A 14,075-nucleotide genomic window follows, 5' to 3' on the forward strand; every position below is an offset into this window, starting at 1 on the left:
ACCTGCTGATGCCAGTGAACATCACAGGGTTAGTGAGATGAAGGACTAAATGAGACCAAATGAAGATGAGATAAGGTGCTACAAGAAAACAATGAAATATGCTGTCTGAGTTTGGAAGACATTTAAACATCTACTGTAGCAGTGAGGAAAGCAAACACCCACTGTTCTGCCTCTGTTACACAGCACAAGCCCACTGTGTTCCGTGGAGCTAATTTGGTTTTGTGAGTAAAAATCCAGAAGAAAAACATTTAGCCTTGTTCTCCAAGGTCCACTTACTGTGATTTAGGACATGAGCATTGCACAGATTTGCTGCTGGCTTCTAAGACAGGAATATCTGAATGGGAGGATCCAGCCTTTCTCACCATATTGGTTGTGATGACATTTGGATGACAGTTTGCTTAGTACTCCTGTAAAAAAGAATCAGATGTCAGATGCCACCTGAAACCAGTGACAGGCATTTCCTCATAGCTGCTTGCCTTTCAGTTAAGAAACACAATTTGTTTCCCAGTACATGTTATCACTTGCTCTGTTTACATCATGTCAGAAATGATAAAGCAGCAGAATCAAAACTGTATTAATCCTTCACAGTTAAGAATTTAAATGCATGTTACTGTTTGAATGGTCTGAGCAACAGAAAACCCAAAAGAGTGCACATAAGTGACACCAAGCCTGGAGCTCTGAGCACTACAAGCTGTGGGTCTGGGCAGGAGGGTGCTAATGTCTGTCCTGTAATAAACTGGATCATGTTTTTTGACAACACCTATCTTTGCTGAGCAACATCAGTTCATTGTACTGTGTGGGAAGGTGCTGGTTTGGATGGAAGCTTTGTTGAGAGGATTTCTCATCTTTTGTGTGGTCAAAAGGCAGTAATAAATCAGGGCAACCATCTTAGATAATAGTTGAACAGCCTAATTGGTAGAGGTACAAGATACATTTCTTTCTCGTGCTTCCTCATCAGGACAGGTGGAAGCTGTTACTCATTATATAAGTAATTAAAGAGCAATTGGGCCAGACAGACTGACACCCTAACTGATAGGTTAGGACATGCTGCTTGCACCACAGTGGACAGCCTCTATATTTTTGGGGACACCTATACTCCCATATGGACATCTAGAGGCCAGACCAACACAGGTATGATTTCAAGGCTCAACTTCCACCTGTGCCCCCTCATTCCAACGTGCAGCTCAAAACATCTTTAAAGAGCCTGCCAGATCCAGAGCTCCCACGGAGGTTAGAGCACTCCATGAGCTGGTTTGTCTGTCAGCGTCTGGTCAATCATTTCTGTCTAAGATACGGAAGGCTGCTGAAAATCGTGTTTCAAGCTGGTCAGCTGTAGGCAGGTCAGAACGCCTTGTGCTGAACTCAGAGCACTTGCAGTAAAGACTGCTTCCAGCAAATCCAGGTGTGGATAAGACACAGGAGAGGCTGAGCAGGAAAGGGCCTTATCTACCTGTTGACTTATGCTGGGAAATCTCCTCCAGCACAGCACTTTGCCAATGCACAGTTCAAGCCAGAAAACTGCTGTGCAGAGCTACTGAGTCCTGTCTCAAGGTTTGGTCAGGCCCTCCTTATGGTCACCCCTGGCATCTTTACACCTCAAATCTCATATCTGGGGTTGCTGACCTATGGCAAAGTAGCCCAAGATGGTATTTGCTGTGTAGTTCTATACATGCTGCTAGCTATAGCAGTGGTCATTTCTCCACTACCTGACATCCATGGCCTTGGGATCACATAGGTGCTTCTGATGCATTCTGCCACGGGTGAAATACATGAAGATTCCCCAGTGGTATTTCTGTGAACCTGTGATTAGTTGAAAGTGGTGAGCAAAGCTTCCTTGAGCACACCACAGGTAATGGAGCTTCTCTGTCACGTAACTGCAGCGTTCAGCAGCTCACCTTGGCAAATGCTGATTCTCTGGGTTATCACCAGATTGCTGAACCCACAGAAACGTGAATGTCAAACCATAACAAGCTGCATTGTCACTTTTTTCACTTGGGGAGATGGTGGCAAACGCCGACGAAGAAGGGTAGGAAACACCATCCCGGAGAACTGTCAGGCAAATTAGCTTCCCTCCAAATCCCCTAGACTGCGACCCAACTTCGGGCTGTAAACCTCCTTCAGGCGGGGCTCAGCACCGGGGTCATCCCGCCAGCCTCGGCGCCGCAGGACCCGGAGGCACGGGGCAGGTGGTAATTACCCGGTATGGCCCGGCCGGGGCTGCGCCGTGCCGCGAGGATCGCCGCCCCTTCCCGCTCGGCGGGGGCGCTCACGGCCGCGGGGAGGAGCGGGCACGGGGCACCGTATAAGGCTTGCCCGCTGACCCGGCTCCGGCACTCGCACTGCTTCTGACGGCCCACGGAGGCACACGGGCGGAGACCTGCGCGGGGCGTACCGCACCGCACCCGCTCGGCAGTAGGGACAGCACCGCTCCACACTTGCCCCGGTGACAGGGACAGTACCGCACGGCACCTGCCCGGCGGTAGGGACCACTCCGCTCCGCACCGCACCTACCTCGGCGGCGCGCACCGCACCGCTCCGCCTCACACCATCTGGCCATCGCCCGGCGGGGCGCACGGTGTCGCGGCACCCCTGCGGAGTCCTGTCCCATCGCCTTCGTTCTGTGCCAGCTCTGCGGGGGCAGCCGCTGCCCCTCTGACTGTGGCTCAGATCCTTGGCTCCGACGGCTACTCTCTCGGGTAGCATGGGGGGCTTCACCGTCTGGGACTATGTGGTCTTTGCGGGCATGCTGCTGATCTCGGCGATCATTGGGGTCTACTACGCCTTCGTGGGAGGCGGGCAGAAGACATCTAAGGACTTCCTTACGGGGGGCCGCAGCATGAGCTCTCTCCCGGTTGCGCTCTCTCTCACCGCCAGCTTCATGTCAGCTGTCACGGTGCTGGGGACCCCTGCCGAGATTTACCGCTATGGTGCCATCTTCTGCATGTTTGCCTTCACCTATGCCCTCGTGGTGCTGTGCAGTGCCGAGATCTTCCTGCCTGTCTTCTACAAGCTGGGCATTACCAGCACCTACGAGGTAAGGGGGAATGGAAAGAGCCTTCAGGGAGTTAGAGGGATTCTCATGCCTACTTTACACATGTCTCCCCTAAGTCTCTTCCCTAAATCTCCTTGCACTCTGTGTTGACCCATTTGTCTGCGCTCCCAAGAGTAGATTGCGACCTGCTCTGTCCTCAACTCTGCCCACACTGCCTCCACAGAGAGGAGATTCTCAACCCTGCTGTCTTTGCTCTGGAGCTGTGCATCACATCAGATTTGCTCCCTGACTAGGTACTTGTTTCAGCAGGTGGATTAATCCTCCTTTTACAGCTAAGGTAGTAGCATGTCATTAATGATGGGTAATTAATATATCAAATGCAGACTGCAAGAGCGTCTATCATAGGAATAGAATAGAATTAACCAGGTTGGAAAAGACCTTTAAGATCATTAAGTCAACCTATCATCCAACACTATATAATCAACTAAACCATGGCACCAAGCACCCCATCCAGGCTCTTCCTAAACACCTCCAGTGATGGTGACTCCACCACCTCCCTGGGCAGCCCATTCCAATGGCCAATCACTCTTTCTATGAGAAACTTCTTCCTAACATCCAGCCTAAACCTCTCCATGCACAGCTTGAGTCTGTGTCCTCTTGTTCTGGTGCTGGTTGCTTAGGAGAAGAGGCCAACCCCCATCTGGCTACAACCTCCCTCACATTACCCTTCCTCCAGAAAGGTTTCTAAGCATACATGCAGCCACAAAAGCCCTCCTCTGGCAGATTTGGAGGCAAATTGCTCTTTTTACAGAGCATAATTGGGAAAGGATCATCTCCTTTGGCCTTTATGACTTTATTACATTGAGCAGGGGTGTTGCAGAAACAGAGGCTAACAACAAGGTTTCTGTTGGTAGATTTAGATAAGAATTCACCAACAGAAATTGCTGTTGGCTTCCAGTGTCTTTTAAACTACTAATCTTTGGACTGTTCATTCTGATAATAGGATAACTGGAAACTCACTGATAATCTTGCGGTTAAATTTGAGTAATGCACCTGTAAAAGATAAATCTTCTATCTGTGGACAGAGTTCAGAGATTGAACAACTTCTTGTATCTGTCCTTGTGTTCATCACACTTTCCTTGAGTGGGCATGGTTGCAGATGATGGTTTAAATGCCCAATTGATAAAGAAGCAGTTTGAGATACTTCAGTGTTAGTGTCAATTGAACAGACTGGCAGGCAAGGGAGATCTCTCAAGGGAGATCTCTTTTGTAAAGCCACACAGCCTAGATGGTTGTTAGGACAGAGGGTGAGAAGAAATCTGCATAACAAACTCATTCAAAGGTTGTGCTGTCTCAGGCTAGGTAGAAAACTGAGGGCTCCTCTTTTGCAAAAAGCTAGATTTCCACTTACCTGTAGAATATGGCAAGCTGCTTTGGAGAGTGCAGAAGGTGAGGTGACCATGGAGAAAACAGCTGACTACTGGAGACCTTCTGCCATCTCTCATAGCAGGCCAGATGGAGACACATAATGCCAGAGTTTCCAAATCAATTAATGCTCAGAAGAAGAGCCATAATATTTACTTTCTGATCTCACAGGTTGGTTCTGTTGTTTGTTGGTACATCAGTGTGAAGTGGAGTCTAGAGGTGGACTCAAAGATCCCTGTGGGTTCCTTTCAACTCAGGATATGAATGGATTAGTGCTGGTCTTTGCCAGGTCATGGTGCACAGCTCCTTGTCTACTGAGTGCCTCGAGGCAACTGGGTAGCACCAGTTTCCATTCCACAGACTGTCACTAGCTCATGTCCTCTTCACTTGCACTCATGTCATTACTCATTTGTGAGGCCTGTAAGGAAATGAAGTAGAAAGAGATGTCAATCAAGGTGGGGAGACCTTTTGACCACTCATGAAAGTGTAAAACGAGGCTATGCCCTCCCCCTCTGTTCATCGCTTCACTCTATTCCTACCAACAGTGCCAAGTTTCACAAACACGTGCATTTTCTTCTCTTTTGCAGTATTTAGAGCTTCGATTTAATAAATACCTGCGCCTCTGTGGAACTATCCTCTTCATTATCCAAACGGCAAGTAAATCTCAAAGCTGTTCTATGGCCCTCATAGCCACCAGGATTCTTCAGATTAATCTAAGTGGCTGTTTTCTCTGAATGGTTGATGAGGTTACCACAATGTATGGGTGGCTGGGAGTGCGAGAAGCAGAGCTCTTTCTGCCCCAAAGCCATGGGCCATGAGCACCCAGAGCAGTCACTTGGCATCAGCACCATGCCAAGAGATCAGCAATCCTTCACTGCAGGGCAGCAGCATGAAGAGCAGTTGTTTGCCTGCCTGCTGGAGAAACCCACAGAGGGTTTAAAATGTAAACATGCCCCAATTATCTACAGTGGCACTTTTCATCCTCAGTCCCAAGGAATCTGGGAGTCTGACTAATTCTCAGGGGTCTGTGAAAGGTGGCTGAACAAGCTGTCAGGAGCTGTCATTTACTGCGGAAGGGGCTTGCATCACCACCACTGGGGAAAAAAAAAGAGAGGGTGTCTGCAAACTGGGAAGTGGGGATGTAAAACTGAAGCAGTCTCTGAAATGATTGTGGGTGCAGTTTGCCCTGTGCAGCCCATCTAGGGAGTCAGCACGAGACTGCAGGTTTTAAATGTACAATGAACATGAGCCAAATGCACCAGAAACAAAAATGTCTTCTTTTCACAACTCTGAAGTGGACTTTTGGGGGAATTCAAAGCAAGAATAAACATACAGGCAGAAAGCTTTTCAAGTTACATGCTTATTTTTATCCTGAGTTTGCATTAAGACAGATCAGGAGGTACCAGGCAATCACACTTGCACCAACAAGATGCAATGTTAGTTAATTACTTGAACAGTGCTGCTTAGCTGGCATCTATAGATCACAAGCCCATAGGAAAAGTAGAGTGCTAGCATGTGTGAATCACATTGCTTCAGTTGGAAATGGCTTCTAAGATCTGTCCTACTGTCAGCCTAAGACCACCATGGCCATTAAACCATGTCTCACAGTGCTATGTCCACACGTTCCACACCTCCAGGGATAGTGACTCCACCACCTCCATGGGCAGCCTGTTTCAGGAAGGATTTTTTCCCTAACAACCAAACTTGCCTTGCCTGGCACAATTGCAGGGCATTTACTCACTCCTTCTGTCACCTGATACTAGGGAGAAGAGACAGACCCCCAACTTACTACAACCTTCTTTCAGGGAGAAATAGTGAGGAAAGGAAACCCTCCAAGATTTTAGTGGTGCAATTTTAACTGTTCTGTGAATGCTGGCAGGTGTTTAAAAGTGGGAAGATTGTGTCATCAGTCTTGTTTTAATATACACAAGAGAGTGATCATGCTTGTGACAAATCTTAATTTCCTGTGGCTCAAAGCTTCTTGTTTGCTGCACATGAAAAATCCACTTTGTCATGCTGAATTGCTGAAAGAGCAGGCTTGGGAAGATATGGGGTTGACTGATGGATAAGGAATTGGCTGGAGTTACAGTCAACAGCTAAGTGTCCTAGTGACAGCCAGTAATGTGTGGTGTCCTTCAAGGTCTTGCACTGGGACCAATACTATTTATTACCTTTATTAATAACACAGATAGTGGGAAGGAGTTCACCAAGTTAGTGAATGACACCAGGTGGTGCAGATGATTCACTAGAGGGAAGGGATGCCTTCCAGAGGTACTAGTACAGGCTTGAGGAGTTGAGCCATGTAAACATCAAAGTTCAAGGCAAGTCCAAGGTTCCCAGTATCAATACAGATGGAGAAGTGAACTGATTGGGAGGAGCCCAGCATAGAACTTTGGGATACTGATGAAAAACAGGGAGTGCTTGTAGCCCAAAAAGCCAATCACATCCCAGGCTGCATAAGCAGCAGCATGGCTAGCAGGTCGAGGGAGCTGATCCTCCCCCTCCTACTCTGCTCTTGTGAGACCTCACCTGGAGCACTGCTGCCACTTCTAGGGTCCTCAGCATGAGCAAGACATGGACTTGCTAGAGTGGGTCCAGAGGAGGGCCACAAAAATGATCAGAGGGATGGAACACCCCCTCCTATAAAGAAAGGAAGAGAGAGTTGGGATTGTTCAACCTGGAGGAGGAAAGGCTGTGGGGAGACCTTTTGCAACCTTTCAATATAACAAAAGGGGGCCTATAAAAAAGGTGGAGGGAGTCTTGAGTTGGAGGGGACCTTAAAGATAATTTAGTTCCAACTGCTGTCATGGGCAGGGACACTTCCCACTAGACCAAGATGTTCAAAGCCTCACCCAACTCGGTCCCACTTCTAGGGATGAGCTGTCCACTGGATAACATCTGATTCTGCTTCATGTCCAAGTCCCACCCCTGCCAATCAGGGAGCTGCACCATGGAAAGCTGATGCAAGTCAGCTCAGGATCTGGCTGTGATTTAGATCCTTTGAATCAAGACCACTGACCTTCACAGAAGTTGTCTGCACCTTGCAAGCTGCATTCCCCTAAACCATGTCACAGCTGAACTTGTCCTTGTAACAGGGAAGAAAAAGCAATCAGAATTGTAAAATGTGCACTAATAAAGTAGAGGTTATCAGTGTGTAAATCCCCTTGTGCCCACAAAAGTGGATGAAGGAGCTCCTTGATTTCTCTGTATCTTTATTGTATTTGCTGAAAACAGAAATCTGCTGATAATCACGTGTGGCTTCATCTTACAGGGCAAGTGTAATTCCTTATGATGCTATCCACAAGGATTAACTAATGCTGGCTCTTTTGTTCTTACTCATGTGCATTATAGTTGCATACTGAGAGGCATATTGATCCCAAGACTGAGAAAATAAATTGTAATAGATTCCTTGATAGACCTCATCAAGTTCTTTTTGCTCTTGTTTCTGCCATATGACTGCAGGTTTAAATCAATAAGCTAAGTTAATTTTAAAAGCCAGGGGAAGCTGAAGAGGAATTTGGTATTTAAGAGTCCTTGGTATTTGTTCCAAGGACACAAGGCTGTGTGAGTCTGCAGCCTTAGTTAGTCTCAGGCATTTGTCTTCTAACAGTTGAAATTACTTCCCCCCCAGTTTTGACTTTAAGAAATACAGATTGCATAAGTGCTTGAGGAGAAATCATTTAAAAAGCTTATCACCCTTTCCAGGAATTACATTTGTTTTGATCTTATGTATTTTTTTTCCCTTCTTCCTCTAGACTTTATACACTGGTATTGTCATCTATGCTCCAGCTTTAGCACTAAATCAAGGTAAGATGAAGATACTGCAACTGTTCTAACTGTTACAATGTTTTTTCTGCATATAATACTGATATGTTGGGGGGGTGGTGGCTGGTTGGTTTTTTCCTTTATGGTAATGCAACCTGAAAATACAGCTCAAGGCTTAACTATAAATATACGCTCTTTAATATCTTTATCAATGATCTGGATGAGGGGATTGAGTCCATCATCAGTAAGTTCACAAATGGCACCAAGCTGGGGGCAGGAGTTGATCTGTTAGAGGGTTGGAGAGCTCTGTAGAGGGATCTTGCCAGGCTGGACAGCTGAGCAGAGTCCAAGGGTATGAGATTTAACACATCCAATTGCCAGACTCTACACATTAGCTGCAACAACCCCATGCAGTGCTACAGGCTGGGGTCAGAGTGGCTGGAGAGCAGCCAGGCAGAAAGGAACCTGGGGGTACTGATTGACAGTAGGCTGAACATGAGCCAGCAGTGTGCCCAGGTGGCCAAGAAGGCCAATGGTTTCCTGGCCTGCATCAGGAACAGTGTGGCCAGCAGGAGCAGGGAAGTCATTCTGCTCTGTACTCTGCATGGGTTAGGCCAAACTTTGAGTCCTGTGTCCAGTTCTGGGCCCCTCAGTTTAGGAAAGATGTTGAGTTGCTGGAACATGTCCAGAGAAGGACAACAAAGCTGGGGAGGGGTTTGGAGCACAAGCCCTATGAGGAGAGGCTGAGGGAGCTGGGGTTGTTTAGCCTGGGGAAGAGGAGGCTCAGGGGAGACCTTATTGCTGTCTACAACTACCTGAAGGGAGGTTGTAGCCAGGTGGGGGTTGGTCTCTTCTCCCAGGCAGCCAGCACCAGAACAAGAGGACACAGTCTCAAGCTGCACCAGGGGAGGTTTAGGCTGGATGTCAGTAAGAAGTTCTTCCCAGAAAGAGAGATTGGCCATTGGAATGTGCTGCCCAGTGAGGTGTTGGAGTCACCATCACTGGAGGTGTTTAGAAACAAACTGGACGTGGCACTTGGTGCCATGGTTTAGTTGATTAGATAGTGTTGGATGATAGGTTGGACTTGATAATCTCAAAGGTCTCTTCCAAGCTGGTTAATTCTAGTCTATAAAGTCTGCTAAGATTTCTATTGATCCTGATGGGAGCTCTGTTGGAAGGTCACCTGTTTGTAATCCTAGTCCATTAATCCTGCCCCATAAGGAGTAATAGATGTTCAAGGGGAAAACCTGGGCTTATTTACTCTGTCTCCCACACAGTATCCTTAGGAATTGGCTACATTCAGAAATGTTAAAGAGAGAGAGGTGTATTTTGAAGGCAACATAGGGACAAAGCATTTAATTCTACTCTTGAATAAAGTGAAGTGAACCTCAGGGAAGTGAGGTTAAAACAAAAATCTCTAAATACATTTAACTCAACCTGTCATTTTGCTAGGAAAACTAAATCAAACAGCAAAGAGCTCTTCCCCCCCCCAACAACCACCTTGTGGGTGAGAAGTATACCTTAGAGTCTGTGTAATTTTGGTTTTGCCTGCAGTACTTCATTCACACTGGTGCCATTTCTCTCTTTCAGTTACTGGCTTTGACTTGTGGGGTGCAGTGGTTGCAACCGGCGTGGTCTGCACTTTCTACTGCACACTGGTACGTGAGCTCTTTGGCTAAGAGAAAAATCTCTGCTGCTTTCACCATCCACATCAAATATGGAGTTTATTGCACAGTAGTATTGAAATCCTCTGTGTAGCTGCAGCCACAGGGCTGTATTCACCCAGGGACTTCTCTGGCTGCAAAGGCAGCCACAATGTGACTTAAACCTTTTCTGTTTTGATACATTCAAGCTTCTGTTGTTACTGAAAGAACAGGAAAAAACCCCACACAAAACAACCACCAAAACCCAACCAAACAAAAAAGATTTATCTTCCTAAAAACCCTCCTGTGATTTTTCTCCTAACCTACTAAGGTTTAGCTGTGTAATTTGTCAAGCACCTGATAGTGCAACTGTAATAGAATCACAGAACAATAAGGTTGGAAAAGACCTCAGAGATCAAGTCCATCCTATCACCCAAGACCTCATGACTACTAAACCATGGCTTCAAGTGCCACATCCAATCCCCCTTTGAACATCTCCAGGGACAGTGAATCCACCACCTCCCTGGGCAGCACATTCCAATGGCCAATTAGTTCTTCCCAGGAAGAGTTTCTCCTCACCTCGTGCCTAAATTTCCCCTGGAACAATTTGAGACTGTTTTCTCTTGTTCTGGTGCTGGTTGCCTGGAAGAAGAGACCAGCCCCCGCCTGGCTACAGCCTCCTTTCAAGTAGTTGTAGAGAACAATAAGGTCTCCCCTGAGCCTCCTCCAGGCTAAAACAACCCCAGCTCCCTCAGCCTCTCCCCTTAGGACTTGTGCTTGAGGCCTCTCCCCAGCCTCGTTGCCCTTCTCTGGACACGTTCAAGTGTCTCAATGTCCTTCTTAAACTGAGGGGCCCAAAGCTGGACACAGTACCTCAAGGTGTGGCCTAACCAGTGCTGAGTACAGGGGCAGAATGACTTCCTTGCTCTTGCTGGCCACATTATTTCTGATGCAGACCAGGATAGACCATTGGCCTTTTTGGCCACCTGGGCACGCTGCTGGCTCATGTCCCTAATAGTCCTGTCTGTTATTGAACAGTCACTGAAAATAGCAAGTGCCACATGAACAGATTGGTCTTTAGATTTGTGCTAATCAACCAAGCATCTAGAAATTATTAAATGGAACCTCAGTGACCAATTTATTTGTATATGTTGGATTAAACCCTGTTTATTTCCCCATGCATGATATGTCACCTGGAATTAGTGCTACTGTATATGTAAGATGAGCACTGCCTGCTAATATCTCTCCTGATACAACCTGATTCAGAAGTTTGAAGGAAAGAATGGATTAAGCTACATATATGGCAAAAGTCAATTCTAGTGCACTTCAAAACAGTCCCAGGATGTCCTGACTAGGTGCCAGGATGCAATTCAAGAACACTTCAGCACAGAATTATTTCTGGTCAAGAAGATGAAATTAATCTATTATGCATAATATTGTTAGCAACAGCTTTCCAGAGTTGAATATGAATGCAAAGCAATGAATGCTGCTGCCCTACTCTACCTGAGATATGCTGTTCCTCACACAGGGTGGCCTGAAGGCAGTGGTGTGGACAGATGTTTTCCAGGTTGGAATCATGGTGGCTGGATTTTCGGCTGTGATCATACGAGCTGTGGTGGTTCAGGAGGGCATCGAACGCATCGTAAACGATTCCTACTATGGAGGAAGGCTGAACTTCTGGGAGTGAGTTTGTACTTGGAGATCATGTGCCCCCTGATTCCTACTAATAGAGCCACACATGGCCATCTGTGAAATCAGATTGCTACTGAAGGAGGAGAGAAGGAAGTTGTGACCCAGGTTTTGCATCATTTTAAACAAGCTTAGAGTAGAATTAACCAGGTTGGAAAAGACCTTTGAGATCATCGAGTCCAACCTATCACCCAACACCATCTGATCAACTAAACCATGGCACCAAGTTGTACCTTTCATCCTTTTGTCTATCAGTTCATAATATAAATCAGGTTCTGTAAAATTCTTCACCAAGTTCCACAGTAAATTGTTCACCTGGTATTCAAAACTTACCTGGATGTGTTCCTGTGTAATCTGGTGTGGGTGATCCTGTAGGCAGGAGGGTTGGGCTAGATGACCTTTTGAGGTCCCTTCCAGCCCCTGCAATTCTGTGTTTCTGGAATCTGTGGGTATGGTTTTCCTTCTTGGGAAGACTCAATTTTTTTCAGTTTGTTTGGTCACACTGCATTTCTTCTGCCCTTCAATCAGGGTCTACAGAAGGGAAAAAAAGAGGATCAAAGGCATGTGGTAGATGAAATAATCTTACATTGTTTACCATGAAGAACTACATTAAAGCATGATTAAAAAGATCATTTATGGCCATGTGAAATCTGCCACTCAGGGCTAATCCAGCAAAAATGTTTTACAGAGGCTCTGTCCACAAAAGGCTGTGCATGCAAGCATTACCTTCATGCTGGTGTTGGGCTGATGTCCCTCTAGATAAGGTGACATATCAAACCCTTTAGTGGAACATCATTTCATCATATGCCTCATACAGCTTTACTTAAGTTTATAGGCAAATAAATCAGTTCAACTCCACTTCTGGACAGCTCAGAGTATTTCACTGGATCAGAGGTTCAGCTGTGAGTTTTAGCTTTACATAAAGCCACAGAAAGCAGATCTTGGAGTATCTGAATGTTCAAAGTCTGACCACATTAAGAGGTTTTGTATTAGAAAAAGGATGATTTTTTTTTCACCCCTCTCCTAGGTGTTAAGATCTTCTCATACTGAGGTGGTTTTTCACATTCTGAATTTGTTTTCTGTTTTCCTTCTTGTTCTAGCTTTAATCCCTATCCTCTGGAAAGGCACACCTTCTGGACAATTGTTATAGGTGGGACTTTCACGTGGACTGGCATCTATGGGGTCAACCAGTCTCAAGTACAGAGATACATTGCATGCAAAACCAGATTCCATGCAAAAATGTAAGTCTGCCTACTGTAACTCAATGTCAGGGTTTAGCAGTGATAAGAGAAGGAGGCCAAGGAGAAACTCATGATGTTCCATAAGGCAAAGTGCAAGGTTCTGCACCTGGATCAGGGAAATCCCTAATATCAAGACAGGCTGGGGGAACAGTGAGATAGAGAGCAGCCTTGCAGAAAGGGACTTGGGGGTGTTGGTGGATGAAAAGCTGGACATGAGCCAGCAATAGGCATTCACAGCCCAGAAGGCCAATAGGCTGCATCAAAAGCAGCATGGCCAGCAGATTGAGAAAGGTGATCTGCTCTGGTGAGACCTCACCTGGAGTACTGTGTTCAGCTCTGGGGCCCCCAACACAGTAAGAGCATGGATCTGCTGAAGCAAATCCAGGAGGGCTACAAAGATGATCAGAGGGATGGATCACTTCTACAAAGACAGGCTGAGAGAGTTGAGGCTGTTCATCCTGGAGAAGAGAAGAGCCTAGGGAGACCTTACAGCTGCATTTCAATATCTGAAGGGGACCTACAGGAAGGCTGGGGAAGGACTGTTTAGAAGGGCCTGTGGTAATAGGACAAGGGGCAACAGTTTAAAACTGGAGCAGGGTAGATTTTGGTTAGACATAAGGAGGAAGTTCTTTACAATGAGAGTGGAGAAACACTGGAACAGGTTGCCCAGAGAGGTGTCTGAGGCCCCACCCCTGGAGACATTCACGGTCCACATTGATGTGGCCCTGAACTACCTGATCTTGTTGGAGATGTTGCTGCTTTACTGGAGGGGTGTTGGACCAGATGACCTTTGAGTGTTCCTTCCAACTCAGTACATTCTATGATTCTGTCTTTTATAGTGGAGACTTTATCTTTTCTTGAAGGCATGGTTTGCACCTACTTGTAGAGCATCAAAAAAAATTTTGCTTTCTATTTGGTGTCCCAGGTAGAAGATAAGTAGGTGCAATATATGCTGGTGTTTGAATTGCATATGATTGCAGTGACATTGAACTTTGTGCCAGAATTCTTACCCACAAATAGCTGCATTAGGTTTATTAGCAACCTAAACCCCACGGAGAGTGCTTGTGCTGAAATCATATCAGCACAGCATCTCGAATTGCTACTCAACTGAAATCATTGTGTGGGACTTTTCTTTGCATTAAAGAGTTTTCCATGCTGATTAGTATAGGCATGAAAAACAAAAATGCACAAGTGTTTTACTCATTGATACGATTGCTGATGAAACAGATTTTGTTGTCATAATAATCATGAGTTGTTTTAGGAATTACTCTGGAAACTGGCAGAGAGTTCCATTTCCCTTGGATTTAAGCATTTCTGATC

General features: G+C 46.1%; 1 protein-coding gene across 1 annotated transcript in view; it reads left to right on the forward strand.

Annotated features, from left to right (window-relative positions):
* Positions 1-2,353: 2,353 nt before the first annotated feature.
* Positions 2,354-14,075, forward strand: part of SLC5A8 (solute carrier family 5 member 8) — a 29,679-nt gene continuing 17,957 nt past the window's right edge. The window contains exons 1-6 of the mRNA XM_068142728.1: positions 2,354-3,034; positions 5,005-5,070; positions 8,173-8,224; positions 9,773-9,840; positions 11,354-11,508; positions 12,615-12,755. Of these exons, the coding sequence (XP_067998829.1) occupies positions 2,702-3,034; positions 5,005-5,070; positions 8,173-8,224; positions 9,773-9,840; positions 11,354-11,508; positions 12,615-12,755 (815 nt within the window). The 5' untranslated portion in view covers positions 2,354-2,701. The remainder of the gene's footprint in view (positions 3,035-5,004; positions 5,071-8,172; positions 8,225-9,772; positions 9,841-11,353; positions 11,509-12,614; positions 12,756-14,075) is intronic.

Source organism: Melanerpes formicivorus, unplaced genomic scaffold (genome assembly GCF_026170545.1).
Source record: "Melanerpes formicivorus ecotype bairdi unplaced genomic scaffold, bMelFor1.0.p_v2 SCAF_8, whole genome shotgun sequence".
Lineage (NCBI taxonomy): Eukaryota > Metazoa > Chordata > Aves > Piciformes > Picidae > Melanerpes > Melanerpes formicivorus.